The 23,360-nt window shown below is 44.9% G+C and overlaps 1 protein-coding gene across 2 annotated transcripts in view; it reads left to right on the plus strand.

Annotated features, from left to right (window-relative positions):
- Positions 1-23,360, plus strand: part of rbfox1 (RNA binding fox-1 homolog 1) — a 103,199-nt gene that overhangs the window by 66,195 nt on the left and 13,644 nt on the right. For both annotated transcript variants that reach the window (XM_030790111.1, XM_030790112.1), the window contains exons 3-8: positions 10,022-10,165; positions 10,439-10,492; positions 11,842-11,934; positions 14,101-14,161; positions 15,240-15,293; positions 22,662-22,794. In XM_030790111.1, coding sequence (XP_030645971.1) covers positions 10,022-10,165; positions 10,439-10,492; positions 11,842-11,934; positions 14,101-14,161; positions 15,240-15,293; positions 22,662-22,794 — 539 coding nt within the window. The remainder of the gene's footprint in view (positions 1-10,021; positions 10,166-10,438; positions 10,493-11,841; positions 11,935-14,100; positions 14,162-15,239; positions 15,294-22,661; positions 22,795-23,360) is intronic.

The raw sequence follows: 23,360 nt of genomic DNA on the forward strand, positions 1-23,360 counted from the left end.
GTGGTAAACCCTGAGGGAGAGCATGCCACATCTGGAAAACCTACCCCCCCCCCCCCCCCCCCCCCGCCCCCTCTCTCTCTCTCTCTCTCTCTCTCTCTCCCTCTCTCCCTCTCTCTGCTGGACCTCAGAGTGTAGGGAGTTAAGGGGGGAGAAAGGCCAAAAACTGCACAGGCGTCCAAGTCGATGACCTCATCTGGCTGGGCTGGCTGCTTTTTTTTTTGTTTTTTTTTTGTTTTTTTAAAGCAGTGTCATTCTTCACTAGTGTTACTTCTGTCTGTAAAAGGAAAAGGGGCCCAAACTTCTTCTCAGCTCACATGACTCACATCTCTCAGTTTTCTCTCCGTCACTCTATAGCAAAAGATTATCACATGAAACTCTTTAATGGAACCTTTAATGGAATTGACACTTTCTCTGCAGCCCTTCTTATCAAATCTTGACATAATGTCTCTGCCATTGGTTCAGATGCACTAACACCATTTACGTATGCTAGAAATCATTTGATATGCGAATCCTGATGCTGTCAGTAGAAATCACTGCATTGGTTTTTGTTAGCGGTAAAGTGTTCCACATGCTAAAAATAAAGGTAACTCTCTCTGACTAGCCTGGCTGAAGGTGAGATCACCTTAGCATGTTTGCATTTTACCGCGAGAGTAAGTGCAGTTCTGCCTCACCAAACCTTCCCCGATAGTTCCTGAGAGCACACACACACACACACACACACACACATCTCTCTCACACACTCTTTTCTGTACCACAATGAGAATCTGTTCCTCCTCAGGGGATGGGCTGATGACACACAAGTAATCTGCCACTATCTGTGTCCACACAGAGTGCTGGAGAATACACATCACAGGTCCAGTGGCTACATCAGTCCCTGCCTCAGAGCCCCAAAGGCAGACTGTGTACAGAGACAATGCTGCACTTTGACTCATTCAGCCCTTAGACACACGTCTCACACACATTGACATGCTTGTGAAAAAAAAAAGGAGAAAAAAAAAAACAGTTGGAGAAAGACCATGTCTTGATTGAACAGACATGATGCATGATAGGCTGGTTTGTTACAGCCTGGTGCATCGTGTCATGCTAAAGCATTAAATGCCCAGGTCTTTCACAGCCTCAACAAACTTCTCTCAGACTCTGTAGACTTCTTGTTTACAGAGTCTGTCAGATTCCTTTGTTCAGACCAGTCGACATCCTAATTTCAGACCCTGTAGACTGCCTGTGTCCAGACTCTGTAGACTGCCTGTGTCCAGACTCTGTAGACTGCCTGTGTCCAGACCCTGTAGACTGCCTGTGTCCAGACTCTGTAGACTGCCTGTGTCCAGACTCTGTAGACTGCCTGTGTCCAGACTCTGTAGACTGCCTGTATCCAGACTCTATAGACTGCCTGTGTCCAGACTCTGTAGACTGCCTGTGTCCAGACTCTGTAGACTGCCTGTGTCCAGACTCTGTAGACTGCCTGTATCCAGACTCTGTAGACTGCCTGTGTCCAGACTCTGTAGACTGCCTGTGTCCAGACTCTGTAGACTGCCTGTGTCCAGACTCTGTAGACTGCCTGTATCCAGACTCTATAGACTGCCTGTGTCCAGACTCTGTAGACTGCCTGTGTCCAGACTCTGTAGACTGCCTGTGTCCAGACTCTGTAGACTGCCTGTGTCCAGACTCTGTAGACTGTGTCATGTCATCACCATTCCCGACAAACAGAACAGATTGTGCCTGAGACTCAACTTTTTGATTACTTGAGACTGTTTGTTTTTCACAGTCTCCCTGATTTTTCTTTCTTTCTTTCTTTGTGTCTTTCTTTGTGTCTTTCTTTCCTTCTTTCTTTCCTTCTTTCTTTCTTTCTCTCTCAGTGGCACAAAGCACACCGTGTACCATGTACCATCTTTGTATCACTGGATAACTATTAGATTAGAGTCTTTTGAAGTGGAACTAAAAATAAACTGGAGTGAGAAATGATTTTTTTTTTTAATTATTTGTTTGTTTTATTTTCACATTCTGAAGTGGCAGAGTACTATCTGGCAGTGGGAGAGAGAGAAAAGCGAGGCAGATGGTACACAGTACAAACTGTCAACTGTATGTATGCTATATCCACACACACACACACACACACACACACACACACACATGCACACACACACAGACACACACGCACACACACACAGACAGAACGTGAAGGAGAGAGCGAGAGAGAGACTGTATTTTTAGCTGGCTCAGAGCCCAGAATTGTTTGCGAAAGGAATGGAAAATATTCTTCTCCTTTTAACTAGGTTAAGTATCTGACTGAAGCAGGATTTGGCGACTTGGCAGGATTCTGTTGTCCTTGGCAGAAACATTTTTTCCTAGTCATTTAACCAAATGTTCAATATCAAATGGCTAAAATGTGTATTTAACATCTTGGTGACACTCTATTTCCCTGCATCTGCTCACAGTAGATGTCTCATTTAAAAGAAAGAAAGAAGGAAAGAAAGAAAGAAAGAAAGAAAGAAAGAAAGAAAGAAAGAAAGAAAGAAGGAAAGAAAGAAAGAAAGAAAGAAAGAAAGAAAGAAAGAAAGAAAGAAAGAAAAAGGAAATTCTGAATGAAGTCACAGCGACAGAAGGTTACGTCACTTTGAGCCGTTCTAGGGGAGTGTTTCAGGGAAAAGATGGTATCGTTGTAGGTGTTGGTCAGGGGCTGGTTCGTGTTCAGAGCGATGTGTGTTTTTGCCCTGCCGAGGGGGGGGCCGGCATATGGACAGGCTTCTTGGAGGCTCACTTCTGCGCTCATGAGCACTGTGTGTGTGTGTGTGTGTGTGTGTGTTGTGCACAGAGCGCGTATGGACGGTCCTGTCAGTGTTGCCGTTTAGCACTCAGCGTGAGATCAATGAATGGTAAACACTCACGACTCCAGCACCCCCCAGCCCTCCCCAAGCCCCCATGATCAGTAATTGAGTAGGTCTCCCAGCCTGATCCAGTGTCCACACAGTTCTCAACCTTATGTCCTTATCTCCTGGTCTGAGTCGCTCTCTCTCACTCTTACTCTCTCTCTCTCTCTCTCTGTTACACACGTATGCATGCACCTCAGTGCTCCATATGGAATAACACAGTCTCACAGTATCTCTCATTCTTCTACAGTGTTTGTCTGGTTGTTTGTTTATTTGTTTGTTTTTGAAGTCCCTTCTGGCTTGCTTGTGGCCTGTCACAATCAGGATTATAACACTGCATGTGTTTAAAGTGTTAAATTCTTTAACTCAGCACGCACTTGCAATGGAGGGTAACCAGAAGAAGACAAAGGATAAAGTTGTCTTACAGAATGTAATGTCGTCCCACAGAAATGTGATCGGCAGTAAAGTGTCCTGCTTCGGCGACGCAAAAAAAAATTGTCAGCGTCCGTAACTCTTTTCGATCCGCACTTGGAAGGACCTTATTTTAAACTCGTATGGATTTGCTTTCTTCCTCTATCTCATCTCATCAGCCATGGATCAGCTCCCGCACCCCCCAACCCTAACTCCCCACGACGGTTAGACAGCTCTAATCAATTAATTGATTCCAAAGTCAATTAATTGAGCCATTACAAGGGGCCATATGCAGGGAGCATGAAATGAGATCTTTAGGAAGGCACGTATGGCTCTCAACCATTATACAACGTACCTAAACAGCCCCCCCCCCCCCCACACACACACACGCTGTTTTATTGGAGGAGCCGTAAAGGCGAAGAGAAACCCACACGCATATTTCCAATTATAATACCTAGGACTGTCTCTTCTTGAGGGTTGGATGGTTCTCATCGTCATTAAAGTGAGCCTTAGCGCAATAGGGAAAGTGCAATTTTGTTAAAGCAATAAAAAGCACTAGACATCTTGTCAGTTTTCCATTGGATGGTTTACTGCACTGCTTTGGCGTTTTATCTTTCTTTTGTTCCTTTGTTCTGTGCCTTCAGGAGTGGGTGTTCTTTTGTTTATGACTTGTAATAACACACGACAGATCCGGTTCTCTTTTTTTTCAGCCTTTTTTCAGCCTTTCATGTTCTCAAAGACAACTAGAGTTATTTTTTAAATCTCTATCGCTGGCTTCTTCCACCCCCCCCCCCCCCCACCCCCCACCCCCTCTGTTTCTGTCTGGCGGGTATACTGTGTGGTCCACATAAACATTTTGTGAGGTGATATACATATTCAAATGCCCAGCGAAGCTTTGTTTTTTGTTTTTTTTTATAATTGCTATTTAATTATTTCTTTGCTTTTAGCATGGCTTCACAAATATTGCTGCTGTTGTTGTTGTTGTTGTTGTTGTCCTAGCCTAGCCGTAAGTTGACATCTAAATAAGAACACAGTGGCTATCAGATGTATTTATCCCCTTCTCCCTTTGTTGTCAGAGTGAAAAGAACAGTTTGACAGGTCCTCCTACATTAACTAATACATATGAAACAGGAAAAAAAGACTGATTACGTAACATTTCAGCTTCTTTTGCTACAGAACAGCTAGATGGGCAGTGATAAGACCAGCTGTCTGTGAAAGTCGCATGCACTGTTTAATAGATGCCTCTTAAGTGCGGGTTTTTCTCCAGTCAGGCTAAACAGAGCTAGCTGTGAGGGTACCAACATTTGACTGGTCTAATTCCCCTCCTGAAGACCAAGGCACATTCAAAGCAAATGCAGAATGTGCTTACTGAAAAGCACTAAGAAGGAGAAGACAGTAAGAACCTGTCTAAGGTGCTGAGTGAATAGTCAGAGTTATTTATATATATATATATATATATATATATATATATAGAGAGAGAGAGAGAGTCCGGCCGGGCTCAGCCCGAACGAGCAACGTGGGGCTGCCCTCTCGTGGGCCCACCACCTGCGAGGGGAGAAATAGGGGCCGGGTGCGATGCCACACGGGTGGCAGGATGGGGCGAGGGCCCCAGCGGACTGGACTTACGGTGCAGAAACTGGCTTTTGGTACGTGGAATGTCACCTCTCTGGGGGGGAAGGAGCCGGAACTTGTGCGGGAGGTGGAGCGATACCAACTAGATATAGTTGGGCTCACTTCTACGCACAGTCTTGGCTCTGGAACCAAACTCCTGGATGGGGGCTGGACTCTGTCCTTCTCTGGAGTTGCCTGGGGCGAGAGGCGGCGGGCAGGCGTGGGGTTACTTGTTAGCCCCCGACTGAGCGCCGCCGTGGTGGAGTTTGTCCCGGTGAACGAAAGGGTTGCCTCACTGCGCCTTCGGGTTGCAGGGGGGAAATCTCTGACTGTCGTGACGGCGTACGCGCCGAACGGCAGCTCAGAGTACCCAGCCTTCCTAGATACACTGGAAAGTGTCCTAGTGAAGACACCATCTGGGGACTCTGTAGTTCTACTGGGAGACTTCAATGCTCACGTGGGCAATGATGGAGAGACTTGGAGGGGAGTGATTGGGAGGAACGGCCTACCTGATCTGAACCCGAGTGGTGCTTTGTTATTGGACTTCTGTGCGAGTCATGGATTGTCCATAACGAACACCATGTTCGAGCATAAGGTAGCTCATAAGTGTACCTGGTACCAGAGCTCCTTAGGCCAACGGTCGATGATCGACTTTGTAGTTGTCTCATCAGACCTGCGGCCTTATGTGCTGGACACTCGGGTGAAGAGAGGGGCAGAGTTGTCAACTGATCACCACCTGGTGGTGAGTTGGATCAGATGGCGGGGGAGGCTGCCAGACAGACCTGGTAAACCCAAGCGCATAGTGAGGGTGAACTGGGAACGGCTGGCTGAGGACCCTGTACGGAAGATCTTCAACTCACACCTCCGGCGGAGCTTCTCCCTGATCCCGAGGGAGGCTGGGGACATGGAGTCTGAATGGACCCTGTTCAGAGCCTCCATTGTTGAAGCGGCAGCTTTGAGTTGTGGCCAGACGGTCGTTGGTGCCTGTCGTGGCGGCAACCCAAGGAGCCGGTGGTGGACGCCACCGGTGAGGGAAGCCGTCAGGCTGAAGAAGGAGGCCTTCCGGGCTTGGCTAGCACGGGGGACTCCGGAATTGGCTGAGAGGTACCGGCATGCCAAAAGGGCAGCAGCGACGGCTGTCACGGAAGCAAAAACTCGGGTATGGGAGGAGTTTGGGGAGGCCATGGAAAAGGACTTTCGGTTGGCCTCAAAGAGGTTCTGGCAAACCGTCAGGCGACTCAGGAAGGGCAGGCAGGGCCTCGTCCAGGCTGTTCTCAGCAGGGACGGGGAGGTCCTGACCTCAACTGAGGATGTGGTCGGACGGTGGAAGGAACACTTTGAGGAGCTCCTAAATCCGACTGACACGCCCTCCATAGAGGAGGCAGGGCCAGAAGATTCAGGAGGGTCGTCACCCATCTCTCTGGCAGAGGTCACTGAGGCAGTTAGAAAACTCCACAGTGGCAAGGCGCCAGGGGTGGATGAGATCCGCCCTGAAATGCTGAAGGCTTTGGATGTTGTTGGGCTGTCATGGCTGACACGCCTCTTCAACGTCGCGTGGGAGTCAGGGACAGTGCCTGTGGAGTGGCAGACGGGGGTGGTGGTCCCCATTTTTAAAAAAGGGGACCGGAGAGTGTGCTCCAACTATCGGGGTATCACACTACTCAGCCTCCCTGGGAAAGTCTACTCTAGGGTATTGGAAAGGAGACTGCGGCCGATTGTCGAACCTCGGATACAGGAGGAACAATGTGGATTCCGTCCTGGCCGTGGAACAACGGACCAGCTGTTCACCCTCGCACGGATACTGGAGGGATCATGGGAATTTGCCAATCCAGTCTACATGTGTTTTGTGGACCTGGAGAAGGCTTACGATCGTGTCCCCCGGGGTGTCCTGTGGGGGGTACTGCGGGAGTATGGGGTGCCAGGTTCGCTGCTGCGAGCCATTCGGTCCCTGTACAGCCGCAGTGAGAGCTGTGTCCGTATTCTCGGCACAAAGTCAAGCTCATTCCCAGTGAGTGTTGGACTCCGCCAGGGCTGTACCTTGTCTCCGATCTTGTTCTTAATTTTCATGGACAGGATCTCAAGGCGCAGTCGGGGTGAGGAGGGTGTCCAGTACGGTGGCCTTAGGATTGCGTCTCTGCTTTTTGCAGATGATGTGGTTCTGTTGGCCTCATCAAACTGTGACCTCCAGCACACATTGGGGCGGTTTGCAGCCGAGTGTGAAGCGGTCGGGATGAGGATCAGCACCTCCAAGTCCGAGGCCATGGTCCTATGCCGGAAAAAGGTGGCTTGCCCCCTCCGAGTTGGGACTGAGTTCCTGCCTCAGGTGGAGGAGTTCAAGTATCTTGGGGTCTTGTTCACGAGTGAGGGTAAAATGGAGCGGGAGATCGACAGGCGGATCGGGGCGGCGGCGGCAGTCATGCGGTCGTTGTACCGGACCGTCGTGGTGAAGAAGGAGCTGAGTCAGAAGGCAAGGCTCTCAATTTACCAGTCGATCTTTGTTCCAACCCTCACCTATGGTCACGAACTCTGGGTAGTGACCGAAAGAATGAGATCGCGGATACAAGCGGCGGAAATGAGCTTCCTCCGCAGGGTGGCTGGGCGCACCCTTAGGGATAGGGTGAGGAGCTCGGACACCCGGGAGGAGCTTGGAGTAGAGCCGCTGCTCCTCCGCATTGAAAGGAGTCAGTTGAGGTGGTTCGGGCATCTCGTCAGGATGCCTCCTGGGCGCCTCCCTATGGAGGTGTTCCGGGCGCGACCAACTGGGAGGAGACCCCGGGGAAGACCCAGGACACGTTGGGAGAAATATATATCTCGGCTGGCCTGGGAACGCCTTGGGATCCCCCAGGAGGAGCTGGTGGATGTAGCCGGGGAAAGGGATGTCTGGGCGACCCTCCTCAGCCTGCTGCCACCGCGACCCGGTCCCGGATAAGCGGGAGAAAATGGATGGAATGGATGGAGAGAGAGAGAGAGTGAGAGAGAGAGAGAGAGAGAGTTACAGACACATATAGGGTTCCAGACAAGTCTGAATCTTCGTCAGGACATCCTCATGTACAGAAGGTCCGGACGAGAAAGACCCACGTCAGAGAGGTCACCCAGACAAGTCTGAAGGAAACCTAGCTTTCCGAGAATGTGACAGGATGACTGTGTCTGGTACTGATCCAGTACCGCTTCACAGATCTGGACTTTACCGAAGAACGGCCAAACAAAAGCCACTGCTGGGAAAAAAAAAAATCCAAATGGACACATCAAATCTAGAGTGCAGTTTGTCAGAGGGTTGGTAGGAGACACTGAGATAAAGTGAAAGAGTACCCTGTGGTCTGATGAGACCAAAACTGCCTTTCCTGGCCTCAGCACTAAACGCTACGTCTGACAGAAGTGTAACTTCTCGTGTCATCCAGAGCTCCCAGTCCCTGGCAACAGTGGCATCGCCACGGGGATGTTCCGCTGCAGCATGGCACAGAAGAGTCCGGAAGCCAAAAGGCAAAACGGACGTAGCTAAGCACAGAGAAATCCTGGAGGAAAATTTAAACCCGTAAGACAACAGCAAGAGAGCTCAGGCGTGGGAGAAGATTTATCTTCCAGCTAGACAGTGACCCAGAACGTACCTGCAAAGCCACACTTGGAGTGGCCTCCAGATCAAAAGCCAGTGTTCGGCAGTGGCCCAGTCAAGAGCAGGACCTAAATCAAGTCAACGGTTTGACACAGAATCAGAAAATGGCCGTTCACAAACAATATCCATCCAGTCTGATGGAGTTTGAGCAGTTTTAAAATGAAAAAATGGGGGGAAAATTGGAATTGTCCAGATGTAGAAAATGCTCATCCAAGTATATTTTATTGCTGTAATGTCTGCCAAAGGTTCCACAGATAGACAGTTATCTTCTGCTTTATATTTATGATTCATTTATGAGGCTCTGTACAATTTTATTTTCACTTTGACATTAATGCTTCGTGTCAGTGAAAAAAAACTCATATATATTATGAATCCAAGTTCAAGCAAAATAGTACAGATTTGACTTGAAATGATTTTATTTAAAATGAATGTACTTTTATATAAAGAGAGCTTTATTCATAATGAAGGTGAATCAGTGGTGGTGTTGAATGCATTGTGTTGTAAAGGGAAAGGTGGCGTTTAGGGATGAATGACTGGTAATATCTGATCTGGAGTCAGTGGGAGCTATGGGTTAAATATGAGGGGTCTGTGACAGAGTTTGTTAGTTGAGCCACTGTTTGTTGTAGAAGTATCAGTGCTATTGTTAGGTCTTGAGTAAAAAGACAGACGAAGACGTGCCCACACAGACATGCATGCACACGCGCACACACACACACACACACAAAAGCATGCACATGGTAGTGGCCCTCAGTCATGCGTGGCCACGGAGAGAGAGAGAGAGAAAGAGAGAGAGAGAGAGAGACAGCAATGTCACATTTCCCCTGCAGCCTTAGCCATGGCAACCTCCCACACCCTGTGTGTCTTACATACCTCCTACACTCTATCTCTCTCTCCCTTACAAACACACATTCTATCTCTCTCTCACACACACTCACATAAACGATATTACACACATATTCTCTCTCTCACACACACACTCACATCCACTGTATCACACACATTCTCTCTCTCCCTCTCTTTGCACACTAACATACACACTCTCTCTCTCTCTCTCTCTCTCTCATACACACACACACACACACACACAGATACGCGGTACTCGGTTTTCTTGCTCGGCGTGTGCGGTGCAGGTGCATGGAGGTCTGTGCTTTGACATATGTTTTTCATGTCAACTCTGCAGAAGGCAGACTAAAAACAGAAGGGTAACATCAAACTTTCGCTGGTCTATTGTAAAAATGGGGCCCATTTATCGGGCTCCCAGGGACCACACGGTGGGCCAGGGCCAGGGCTGTTCTGCAGCACAAAGGGATTTTAGTGTTAATGTATGTGTGGAAAGTCTGCCTGCTGCTCATGTCTGTAGACCATACACCAACACTGTCTAGGGTGAGATTTCACACCAGCACTGCAGAGAAATCAACTCACTACCTGTTTTCTCTCTCTCTCTCTCTCTCTCTCTCTCTCTCTCTCTCTCTCTCGCTCTCTCTCTCTGTCTTTCTTCCTCCGTCTCTCTCTTTCTCTCTTTCAGCAGACAGATGACGCAGCACAGACAGACAGCCAGCAACAGACACAGTCGTCCGAAAACACGGAAAACAAGACACAGCCCAAGCGGCTTCACGTCTCTAACATCCCGTTCAGGTTCAGGGATCCAGACCTCAGGCAAATGTTTGGCGTGAGTACCCTCTGCCCCCCGCCCCCCCCCAAATGAATATTATGAAATATATATATTATTAAATATTTATTACTGTGTATGATAATAAATATAAAATAATACATAAGATTAGTGTTGCTGGCAGATCCTTTAATATTATTTGTGAGTGTGTATAAAATTGTGCAATATAAAATTGTGTTATTTTATAATAATAAAATCAATATAAAGTTAATTTCTCCAGAGAGCTGAAGAAGGATAATATGTCTAATAAATGTATGTCTGTTTTCTCTACAGCAATTTGGTAAAATCTTAGATGTTGAGATCATTTTTAATGAGCGAGGATCGAAGGTACGTCATTGATTCTTTCTGTCTCTGCTTTGGCTTCTTCATTCTCATGTGTGCTTTTTCTCAGTCACTGATAAAAAATGGTGATATTCAGTATAAGATTACAGTGTTGTCCATTAATTCAAGGCTGAACTTATTTCACTAGTTAGATAAAAATTTTAAAACGCAGGATCAGTACACACACGCGCGCGCACACACACACACACACACACACACACACACACATACACACACACACACACACACAGGCTCGCTGTGATCTTTCAGTCAGGGTGAGTTGTTGAGGTTTTATTCTCCTGCGTTGTGTTTAATTGACTGACACTCATTCACCTGTGCTGATCTCTAGTCAGATAAACAGTATGGAAATGTATCACACACACACACATACACACACATACACACACACACACATACACACACACACACACATACACACACACACTTGTCATTGCTCTCTTATGTCTGACAACGATGCCTTTTGACTTAATTACAGATAGAGCTATTCAAATGTCATTTGAATTGTTTGTTTGTTTAAAGTGCAACCTGATAAGTCCACTGTTGAATCCTGTGCCATGTTTCCCTAGCGTTGCATGGAGATCCTCTCTAATGAATTACACGGTCTCCAACCATTTTCTCTCCCCCCAGTGCTCCGCATCAAACAGTTTTCTTTTCTCTGAATATGAATTATGAGTCTTCAGCTACCGCTGGAGATGTATCAGTGCATGCATATAAAATGCAGCTGATCACAATCTCTTGTCATTTCTCTTATAATTTACTGTTTGAATTACAGCAATTATTTTTCGATTGCTTTTTTTTGTTTGTTTGTTGGTTTGTTGGTTTGTTTGTTTGTTTGTTCATTTGTTTGTTTGTTTTTATTTTGAGTTGTTTCGGTAGATATAATTTCATCTCTTATATGACTTATTAAATGTGCTTTTTAACAGTATTACTATTACTATTATTATTATTATTATTATTATTATTATTATTATTATCATCATTATTTTTTCACTTTGAAATGACTTTCTATTTATGATGTTTCATTTCATGTTTCCGTAGAGGTATCTGAATGGAGATAAGTTACAGAAAGAAAAAAAACTGTTCACGTCTTGGGCATAATTCTTACACATCTCAATGCTTGCATGGTACAGGCCAGAGACAGGAAGGGCAGTGTGTTTAAAGTGCTGCGGATGAAGTTATGTGTAAAAGAATGGAAGAGGAGGTAGAGATATCGTGGCTTTATTTTTGGGTTTTGGTTGTTTTGGGGGGGTTTTTTTTTTTTTTTGTGAACGGATGGATGTTTTTGAATTAACGATGTGCATGTTGTTCTCCTCCCCTCTCCCACCTGCATGCAGGGTTTTGGTTTCGTAACTTTCGAGAATAGTGCTGATGCGGACAGGGCCAGGGAGAAATTACACGGCACCGTGGTAGAAGGGCGTAAGATAGAGGTGCATGAAACAACATGTTTCCCTTTTCTCAAATTTGTCTTCTAAAAAAAAAATTATTTCAAACGTTTCTTCTTTTCTTTTCTTTTTCTTTTCTCTTCTTTGTTTGTTTGTGTAAAATGTGTCTGCTTCACTCATCATAGTGACTCTTTCAGATACATCACTCGTCTTCCAACCTGCCCCCCCCCCCCCCCCCCCCCCTTCTTTCCTCTTTAATTTAACCTCATGTGACCTTCACTCATCAACACCTGCCAATTCAATTTCTCTGTCTGAAATATCAATATATATATTGTATATATTTGAGTTGGGTTTTTGTTTTTTAAACCTTTAAATGAGCTGATATAGTCTTCTGAATGATCTATTTTATCTTCTTAAGTTGGCATTCACTTATCTTTCTGTTTCTTTCTATCTTTCTTTCTTTCTTTTATTTATTATTTGACTTTTTTTTTGTCCTGAGGAAGCTGTTTTGGCTTAATGAGGCAATGGGTGCAGTGACTTCCCAGGCGAACTGCGGCCAGTGTGTGTGTGTGTTTGATTCTGCTCAGAGACCTTATTGCATTGGTTGATGAGGGATTCGCGGTGGCTTGAGAGGAAAGCAGAGAAAATGCAGCCAAAGGCTTAATTGGGCCGTCAGGTCTGGAGTGAGAAGGCTGTGATCAGTCAGAGCATTCCCAAAACACTCCCCAGCTCCACAGCCTGGGCCACACACAACATTCCACTCATTTTCCTCTGCCGAAAAGACAAAAAAAACCCAAAAAAAAACGGCAAAAAGAAGCCAAAAAAAAAAGAAAACTGTAAGACAGTAAAAAGGATATAAAATAGCCCTGTCACCTCTGATTCCCACTCAACACTGTCTCCACTTCTCTTTTGCTTTTCTTTTTTTTTGTTTGTTTTGTTTTTGGTTTGTTTGTTTTTGTTTGTTTGATTTATAGAGTGAATTTCCCATTTGACATGGTTGTGGCCTTTCAGTAAGATGTTGCCTATATTTTGCCTTCTCATTTCCCCCCCCCTCCCCCTTTCCAACGATAGCACGTAGGGCCCTCACCAAACTCTCAGTAACCATGGTAACAATACATAGACATGCGGGGCGATGGTTCCGGATGGTAAGTGGAGAGATCCATCTGCCATTTCACGTATTAAACGCTGATACCACGTGATTTTTTATTTTTTTTTTGATTATTATTATGATTATGATTTGATTTGTTTATTTCTTTTTTGACTTGTCGTTGAGTTTTTGTTTTTGTTTTTTTCTTGATGCTGTTTTCTCTTGGTACGCGTGGACTTGAGTGTGCGTTTTTTAGCTGCGTGAGAGCCACTGATTGGACTTGACTGACTCGTGCACTCAAACTGTTAACCTCATTATTGTGTTAAACAATGCACCCTCTTTTTTTTTATTTCTTTCGTTAGCTATCGTTTAAGCTGGAATGATTTATTTATTTATTTAGTTCGTTCATTTCTGTTCTTTCTCTCTTTTTTTTCGTTTCCTTTTCTTTTTGATGATTATTTTTGCGATGAAACAAAAGGCTCTTGGTCCGAGTGGTTGAATGCTAAGTGTTGCTTTTGGGTTTTTTTTTTCGTTTTTGTTTTTTTTTTTTCAACGATTCTTCTACTCTAAAAAGGGTTACTGTATGTTGCACTGTGCCAAACGTGTCCGTCCCTCCTCTTCCTCCTCTTCCTCCTCTCCTTTATTTTTAACGACATTTTCTTTGTTTTTCTTTAACCTAGCCGTTCTCTCCCCCTCCCTCTTCCACTGCATGTCCATAAAAACAAGGCTTTTCGTTCGTTGCATTTTGTGTGTTTTTGTTTCCCACGTGTTCTCTCAAGTTAATCAGAAATTGACGACGCATGCTGGAAAACAATGTCTCCTCAAATGAAACTGTTGCAATATTTTATTTTATTTTTTTTTAATTTGCTTTGTTATGTCCTTTTAGTATTAATGTATGAGATTATTTTTTTTTAAATGTGACATGTCTGTTTTGATAATTCTCAGTGTTTTTATGATCTTCATGTATGTAACATAGTGAAGTGAAATGCATGCAGCTTTTCTTAAAAAAAGCAAACAACAAAAAAAAAAAGTTAAATATTTTATGTTAATATATGAATATTAATTTCTCTCTCTCATCTTGATGATTTGCTAATTTATTTATTTTTTTACGTCTTTATGCTCAGGTAAACAATGCAACTGCGAGAGTTATGACAAACAAAAAAACAGTCAATCCGTATACAAATGGTAAGTCCATGTGTTTTGTTTTGTTTTTTTAATAAATGACACATTCAAAATGTACTAATGGTTTTGGCTTTACAATGCATTTGATAAGTCGTGTTTGCATTTAGCAAACTGTACTAGAGCCCATACACTCATTAGGAAAGCAAAGGGCAAAAGCCCGTGTGAGTTTCACAGTCATCCCCAGACAATGGCAGGAGTTTGAGAGACACAAACTCTCCTCCGCTGAGATGACGACTGTGAAAAGAGACAGGGGAGCTCACCAGAAAACCTGGGTGACTGGAACATTCCAAACTGGAAGAAAATGTGAGGAAAATAAAAGTTAAAAAAGAAAATTAAAAAAAAAAAAGAAAGAAAGAAGTGAACAAACATTGTTTGTTTAACTGTGTTGGGCTTTTTTATGAGTGATGTGAGTATTAAGTCGTGGGTTTGTTAGGTAAGAATGATGTCACTCACTGATCTCAGATCAGTCTCGGGGTGCCACCTTTCCGTCCCCGTGCCTCAGGCCTGTGCCACTATCCCAGATTCATTTGGGCTTCGGTCTCTCTCAGACGGTCTCTCCCTGCCACTGTACAGACAGACAGCTTTTCACTGGGTTTATCTTGGCGCTAAAAAGAAAAAAAAAATAACACGCTGCAGGGCCGTGAGGTGTGGTCAAACCACTTCTCACACAACAATACTTTATAGTATTTATTATTTGATTGATTAAAAAAGCTAGACTGGGAGAAGAAAACCGAGACGACCCTTCGGCTGTCAGTCTGTCTCTCGCCGGATTCTTCCTCTCTTTTTTTTTCCCCCTCCTGCCGCGGGTTTGTAATGACAGTCCATTTACAGAGGTCAGAGTCTGAACGTAATCTGCCAGGACCCTTTGCTGCCAAAGCTGTGGCCCTCAGCGACAGTGGTGCTACGCTACAGGGTCACACCTTCACACACATCCTCAAACACACACACACACACACAACGTCCTGTGTGACGCTACACTTCCACACCTCGGGTCTCCAGCCTGACATCACGTGGAGGTCCAGACTTAGGGCTGGCACCCAGATGTCGCCGGGGGTAACGTTGTCCTCTCCCTCTGTTTTAGGTTGGAAGTTGAATCCCGTGGTGGGTGCAGTCTACAGTCCAGAATTCTATGCAGGTGAGTAGATGCTGTGCCATTTGTCTCTCTGAGATGCATACCAGTGGCTCTCTTTTAGCACGTCTCATAAATGTGTCAAAACGGACGGTGACGTGTTACGACATGTCTGAGGTCTCATCGCTGGCCGCTTGCATGTTGACCGCTGTGAATAAGTGAGAATTAGTGGATCTAATCTCATATACTTGCTCATATACTTTGGAAAAAAATGCTTTTTGTGTCGTCTTTCATGCGATGGTTCTAGTATGTTTCGCTCAGGTCGGGTCAGTTTGTCTCAGTCCGTCGTGAGAAGCTGAACTACCAGGTTTGAAATGGCACAAACGGGTGAAAGCAGCCAAGATTTGTACTGAATGCAGAGGGGGGAAAAACATGCTAATGAAAAGGACTAGCCTTGTTAAGGCTTTAGGCTTTGGGAGGTGTATAAAGAGTGGCTTTAATCTGTTTGGCTTTGGCAGAGATAGTCTCTGGCCTAAGTTCCAGTGCCTGGCTGGAAGAGGGGTGTTTGTTTCATCCACCCAAAGGGAACTCTCACAATATGTGTCCGTGAGCCAGGCTCCAGGCCACAGCTTCACACAGTCACAACTGCAAACGGTCTGTGCATCAGTGAGAAAACACAGTCGCCATCCAAAGCCCCAGGCCTCCAGGGCTGGATTTCATTTTACGGGTTCTTGTGGGGGAAAAAAATAGGGAGAAAAAATACGTGAACGGTAGAAGGAGAGAAAAACGCGCTGGGCTGCTCTTTTTTTTTTTTCTTTCTTTTTTATCTCTCTGATCTCATTGTCAACCTCGGCTATCAAAACCCTGACCTTCCCCTTTCCTATCATTACCCTATGGCCATTATGCTGAAAAATATCAAGATTTTATGATAATAGGAACAATGCAAAAAGGCAAAGAGAGAAAGAGATAGAAAGCGAGGGAGAGAGAGAGAGAGAGGGAGAGAGAGAAAGAGAGGGAGAGAGAGAAAGAGAGGGAGAGAGAGAGAGAGAGAGAGAGAGAGAAAGAGAGAGAAAGAGAGAGAGAGAGAGAGAAAGAGAGGGAGAGAGAGAGAGAGAGGGAGAGAAAGAGAGAGGGAGAGAGAGAAAGAGAGGGAGAGAGAGAGAGAGAGGGAGAGAAAGAGAGAGGGAGGGGTGAAGGCAGTGGAATCTAATTGTCTGTCTTTGCAAGGGCATCAAAGGGCTGAAATATATTTTGTAAATTACGATCAATATTTTCAATTTCTTCAGACAGTCGTTTGCCTAATTCAGTGCACATTCTGTTAATTACAAAATGGCTCATTATTGATTTGCTTTGGTCTCACCTCTCCAGTCTCCAAACAGCTTGCTAGCCCATTAGGGGTGGATCCCTTTTCTGTCTGCCCCCCCCCCCTCCCCCCACACACACTCAACCACCCCCCACCAAAACACCTCTGTGTCCATTCTTTAGCCTTACTTAATTATAATTAAAAGATCATTAATACGTTATGATCGTGCTGATATTGGAAAACGCCTCAGATAAATTTGCTCAGCTAAATGATAGAGAATGGGTATTGGCACGCGGCTCGTTGTCTGGCGTGCGGACTGGGGGGCGGGGGAGGGGGGGGGGCGGAGTGACGTGAGAACGCATCAGCGTGGCGTTTTGAGGGCTGACTAAGCTTGTCCTGTTCCCTGCAACCCGTAGTTTCTCCTTCACTTCACTTCATGCTGAAAGCAGATCATTCAGAGTGGAAAAAAAAGGAAAAATCTCCATTAGGCTGTGTGTTATGGGGGGGGGGGGCCTGAGATGGTAGTCAGGTGTTTGGAGAGGTCTGGTGTGCTCTTTGATTCATCAGATGAGCTGTTTTGTTGCTGTGAAGTAGGCTGTTAAACGAGGCTAGTCTACTTGAACTCCATCTCACCTGAGGCAGGCTTGTTGATTTAAGATGTCTTTGATGTTCATTAACTGCTCTTTCACAGGAGGAAATGAAAGCTATCAGGGAAGAGGCTGAGAGAACGGACAAGTTACGCCCTGGACCGTGCTTGTCTGCCAGCTGATATCTGATTAAGGGTTTTGCGTCTGGGCGAGATTAAGGAGAGGGTTTGAAAATTAGAGTTTAACCGGCTTTACCCAGAAGAAATTATACAAAATGCAGCAAGAAAATTTAAGGTCTTTGGGTCTATTATAACTGTCCCACCCCTCTCTCTGCTTCTCTTTCTCTCTCTCTCTCTCTCTCTCTCTCTCTGTCTCTCTTTTCTATCTATCCATCTATCTATCTATCTATCTATCTATCTATCTATCTATCTATCTATCTATCTATCTATCTATTCCTCTCATACTTACACACACTTACTCATTCTTTTACACCCCCCACTCACTCACACACACTCACATCACACCTAAATAACACAGACACTCTCTCTCTCTCGCTCTCGCTCTCTCACTCTCGCTCTCTCACTCTCTCTCTCGTTCTCTCTCGCTCTCTCTCTCTCGCTCTCTCTCTCTCGTTCTCTCTCGCTCTCTCTCTCTCGCTCTCTCTCTCTCTCTCTCTGGTATTTGGTATGTGTGCTGCGTGTTCTGTGTGAGCATACTGTGGATTGTGTTTTTGAGTAAATATTATTGGTATCTGGATGATGTCTCTGGTGATGATGTGTGAGATGCTAGTGTCATTGTTTTTGTACTGCAGTAAAATATTGAACTCTATCTCGCTCTAACTGTCTCCCTCTCTCTCTCTCCCTCTCTCTTTTTTTCTTTTCATTTAGCAATTTTAACAGAAGAGCTTCTGTCTGCATGCGAATGATGCTCTTTCTCATTGTTGTAATTCCATTAATGTGTGTACTGGAGTAAATTTCTCATCTTTACTGTTCATTGGCAAAGAAATAATTAATCACAAATTGGCAAACGCAGTTGCTAAAGAGAGGATGGCATTTTAGTTTTATTGAATTTTCATTTCGCTCTGCAGACATACATATGGATACACACACAACTACACGGCCTTATCAAATCTGGAACTCCTCACGGCTCTGATCTTTCTGCCTGTGTGTTATCTATTACACTTCATTTTTGTAATATTCTCAGGGCTATATTTAGCATGTACACTCCTACATGTCAGGCTTAGCTGTGATGGTCTCAGTGACACCACTGGTGCAATTTTCAGATGGTTTCCCACAGCAAGCGCTTTGATCAATACAACTGCAGATCCCTTTCAGTCAATCCGAACCTTGGCTTTAGTTTCCACTGTAGACCATTTATCTACATAGAGGACTTAAAAACTGACGACCTTTTGATGAAAGTCAGTTCAAACGTTGATTAGCATCGATATAGCTTCTTTACAGTTGCTTTGATGCAGTTTGCAGAACGATGTCCCCCAGCATTCAGACTCGTGACAAAACAAACAAACAAACAACAACAATAATAATAATAATAATAATAATAATAATAATGATAATGATAATAATAATAATAACTTGCCACAATACGAGTTCTTCAAAACAAATGATGCATTTTCGACTGCCTGAACACAGTGCACAAAAATGTTTTTAAAGTACCTCTGACCCCATTTTCTTTCCCATTTCTCCCTTTCCCCCTCTTCACGTAACCCTTCAGATAAAGCGTTTCTGCTACGGAAAAAACAAAGCGAGTGTCTGACAGGAATGCTTATGAAAGTCTCACAGCTTTAGGTGTCAAATGTGGCACAAGAGAACATGGAATGCTACATCATTAAAGTAAAGATCTTAGAATTGCACAGATAATCCAGATAATCTACTGAGTGATCTGGGATGGGTAATCTAGGATGATAATCTATTAAACTGAAAGTGGACGTGAATAGAATTGATCCTCATCAACATAGCTCTCATCAAAGAACAAAGAAGGAAAAATTAACCAAGTTAAAGTGTTCGTGTGCATTTGTTGAGCAGTCTGTTTAAAAATCGTGTTAAATAACAGCGTGAGCTTTTACCATCCAAAGTTTCATGAACTTCAGCCCAAAAACACAGTGCAGCGCCTGATCTTTTCAAACGTTTTCAAAGCCATGCCGAAACGTGACTTTATTTCCGTACGTTTCGTTTTGTGAACGACACTCAAATTTCCTTTGGCTGAAAGACTAAGTGTCAGAGGGAGGAATGGAGGCCCAGCGGTAGGGCTGTGTTGTCATTATGAAACCCGCGTACAGCAGAGAGATTGCTCGGTTGGGAGGAACAATAGAAAATGACCTGGACACGTGTAGGAGATGATTAAGCGCGTACATTAATTAAGTGTCTTTTTTTTTTTTAAATGCTTTTTGAACACTCTGCTCAGTGAATGATAAAACGCATTTGGATTATAAAGTCACTAATGATGACAGAGTAAAGAGAGAAAAATGTTAGCTCGTAACCGCGAGCAGACAAAATGACAAAGCACGGCCAAGAATCACATTAGCCATTTTGCTGATGTTTTCATGTTTGTTTTCAAAGCACCGTTAAAAAAAAAAAAAGTAATTTCTCATCGTTTTCTAACTGGACAGCAGGTGATCCTTTTGACATTCATTGTATGAATCCTTTTGTGCCCTGGAACTGCGTGTAATACATTTTCTTCCATGATTAAGGCTAAGTAATTTGCTCCACACTGATGTATAACCTTGTTTATATTTATAAAGCGCAAAAAAAAAAAAAAGTCAACTGGTTTTTGCTTATTTTACATTCTAGTCAATGCACATCAGTGAAAACAGCACTCTGAGATTACAGAGGTTACAGAGAGAGGAACAGGACGCTCAGCCAGCCTGTGCTGTTTATGAAACATGGATTGTGTCCTACACACACACACACACATACACACACACACACACGCACACACACAAACAAACACACACCTCCCTCCTCTCCCACCCTAACCCTCCAGAAGCTTCACACACAAAAGCCAATGAGAGAAATAATTGCACTACAAAGCAGTTGAACACTTTTATGGCTTTGATGTGGAGCCTGCCTCCCGTCGGCTGCAGCATCTGCTTCACTGTAATCGCTCTCACAGCAATAAAAACGGACGCGCTCCCTCACTAACCCCCCCCCCAACCCCCACCCCCGGCGGCCCTCCCTGCCGCACACTTTTCGATTTTTCATTCAGGGCATGGCCACTGCAGTGTGCCGCAGCTCGGTCTCTCTCTCCTTCTCTCTTTCTCTCCCTCTCTCTCTCTCTCTCTCTCCCTCTCTCTCTCTCCTTCTCTCTTTCTCTCCCTCTCTCTCTCTCTTTTCTCTCTCTCTCTCCCTCCCTCTCTCTCTCTCTCTCTCTCTCTCTCTTTTCTCTCTCTCCCTCTCTCTCTCTCTCTCTCTCTCTCTCTCCTTCTTTCTCCCTCTCTCCCTCTCCTTCTCTCCCTCTTTCTCTCTCTCTCTCGCTCTCTCTCTCCTTCTCTCTCTCTCTCTCTCTCTCTCTCATTCGCTTCACCACCACTCTCCCAAACCAAAGAGCATCGTCAGAGTTGTTTATCCTGTAAACATCCCTGCTAAGTATACCTTCCCCACTTACTGTACCTTCCTCAGGATCCATTCTACATATCAAAGCCCCCAACTGCAAATATGCAAACATGTACACAGCACATTTCAAACGTATCTGTCAGATGCCTGTGCCTGTAAGGAGAGGAAAGGATAATCTACTAATGAGCTTGTTTTCAAACGCTGCCTTTAAAACCCAGCTCGGCATCGCCACATCAAAGAGCCGCCGCTGAATCCCGGTATCGCTGGCCGGCGGCTGATGTCCATTGTTTTAGATGTTATCCGCATTTGAAAAGCTTTGTAAACCCAGAGGGGACATCAAGACCAGCATCATGAGTCAATGACCATTACCGTAACATGTGACATGGAAAACCCTTCATGGAGAGGGAGCAAGGATGCCACACCGGAATAATGGACCAGTTATTTACTTTTAGATTTTTAAGGTGCTTATTTACCATTAAAACACAAAGATGAACACCCAGCACTCAAGTGCACTAATCAATAACTAAGTAGAATACTAATTGATAGATATCCTGTGTGTATCATTCCATGTGTAAGTTGTTGTTTTGTCTGCTGAGTTACATGCAGAGACAGGTCAGGGTCTTATAGCACTGGGGTTTTAAACACTCCGCGGTGTCAGAGGACCAAGTAAAAATCAATAGTTATTGTTTTTTGTCTCAAATGATCTGGAGAGCTCCTTCCCTCAAGGTTTTTTCTTTTAGCCAAATGAATGATCAAGTCTTTCTCTTGTGCATTTTTAAGATCTCGTGATTTAAAAAGAAACGGCCTGTTTCCAGTTATCACTGCCTCATTAAGACTAATGATAAGTTAGTGACAATACATTATACACAGTCTCTACCTTTCTCTGAGCTGACCTGTGCCAACGTGTTTTCATACATGTGTGTAAAGCGCAACACACTGTTACAGTCTGTGACTGAACATTGATGTGTTCAGCACCACTCTCATTAGACGGGAGACCGTGGAAACAGTCTCTTTGGTATATAAGGCCATGTATCAGTGCTAAACAGTCAGGCAGGTTAATGGGAAGTCTTGAGTGTTTCTGCTGATGTTGATTGGCTGGGACGAGTCCAGCTATTTCCTGTGCAGAAATCACATAGAGAGGAAACCATGTGTAATGCAGAATAGTAAACATGGAGATGTCAGAACAGAGTAAAATATTTCTCATATTATGGGATTTTCAGTATGATTAATAGGACATTGTATTAATTGACCAGTATAACCATCAGTACTCCCATTCCAGTCCACTATCGACTGTGTTAACATGGACTCCTCACAGGATGGAACTAACAGGGGAAATCTTGTCAGTACCTGAGCAGGTTTTGGGAGGTTTAGGTTGTTTTGGTGTTGTGATGTTCAGTAAAGATGACATGGTACATTCTTCCACATTTCCTCACAGGCCCCCTCTCTCTCTCTCTCCCCTCATGTTTCAGCTGACGCCTCAGCCCCTTCTCCTAATGTCTTCATGTTAGACTGTTTTTCTATTGACTAAACAGGAAATGATATAGTTACAGGACTGAATCAAGCTCTTTTTTTATCATACTGGGATAATTTGACACATCTCTGTTGTGATAATCTGACAATGTTGAGAGTGTGAAATAAAGCGTCTCACGCATGCACGCACGCACGCACGCACGCACACACACACACACACACACACACACACACACACACACACACACACGCACACACACACACACACACACACACACACACACACACATGCAGTGACAGTCTGAGAGAGACAGCAGTGGTCATGACTGATGTGTGGTATGGTTGTGTCTGTCCCACAGTGCCAGGCTTCCCATACCCAGCAGCCACAGCGGCAGCATGCGCACACACACACACACACACACACACACACACACGTGCAGTGACAGTCTGAGAGAGACAGCAGTGGTCATGACTGATGTGTGGTATGGTTGTGTCTGTCCCACAGTGCCAGGCTTCCCGTACCCAGCAGCCACAGCGGCAGCAGCATACCGAGGGGCTCACTTAAGAGGGAGGGGGCGCACGGTCTACAACACGTTCAGGGCAGCGGCACCTCCTCCCCATATCCCCGCCTACGGAGGGTGAGTTCCCCTGCCCCCTCTCTCCCTCTCTCCCTCTCTCTCTCTCTCTCCCTTTATCTGTCTTTCTTATTTCTTTCTCTCTCCTTCCCTCTCGTTCTCTGTCTCCCTGTCTCCGAGTGCCGACCGGCATAAGATATGCACGCCAGTCCTGCTTGGCCATACAAACCAGAGCAGCATGCCGTCTTTGGGAATGCCGTAAGAGGTGCACCTAGCACAGAGCAATGAAAGGACTGTAATATTACTGTCATGCTTGGTGGCTTACAGCCCCCCCCCCTTCCCCCTCCCCCTTCCCGCCTCCTCCCTTTTTTAACATCACGTGTTATGTAAATGTTCTCGTAGGATGGCAGACCAATGGCAGACAGAAATGTGTGAGCAGTGAAAAGATGGTTCAGATTATTTTGTCTTTTTTTTCCCCCTTTCGCTATTATTTCTGTTTGTGTGACTGCAAACATCTACTGATTAAGGAGACAGGGTGGAGTCCTGCTCTGTTTACATGTGTGGAGGTGGACCTCACAACCCTTAGAGTCCACACAGTGTAGGGACTGTGACATGTGCAGTGACAGCAC

Source organism: Chanos chanos, chromosome 13, assembly GCF_902362185.1.
Source record: "Chanos chanos chromosome 13, fChaCha1.1, whole genome shotgun sequence".
In the NCBI taxonomy this organism is placed as follows: Eukaryota; Metazoa; Chordata; class Actinopteri; order Gonorynchiformes; family Chanidae; genus Chanos; species Chanos chanos.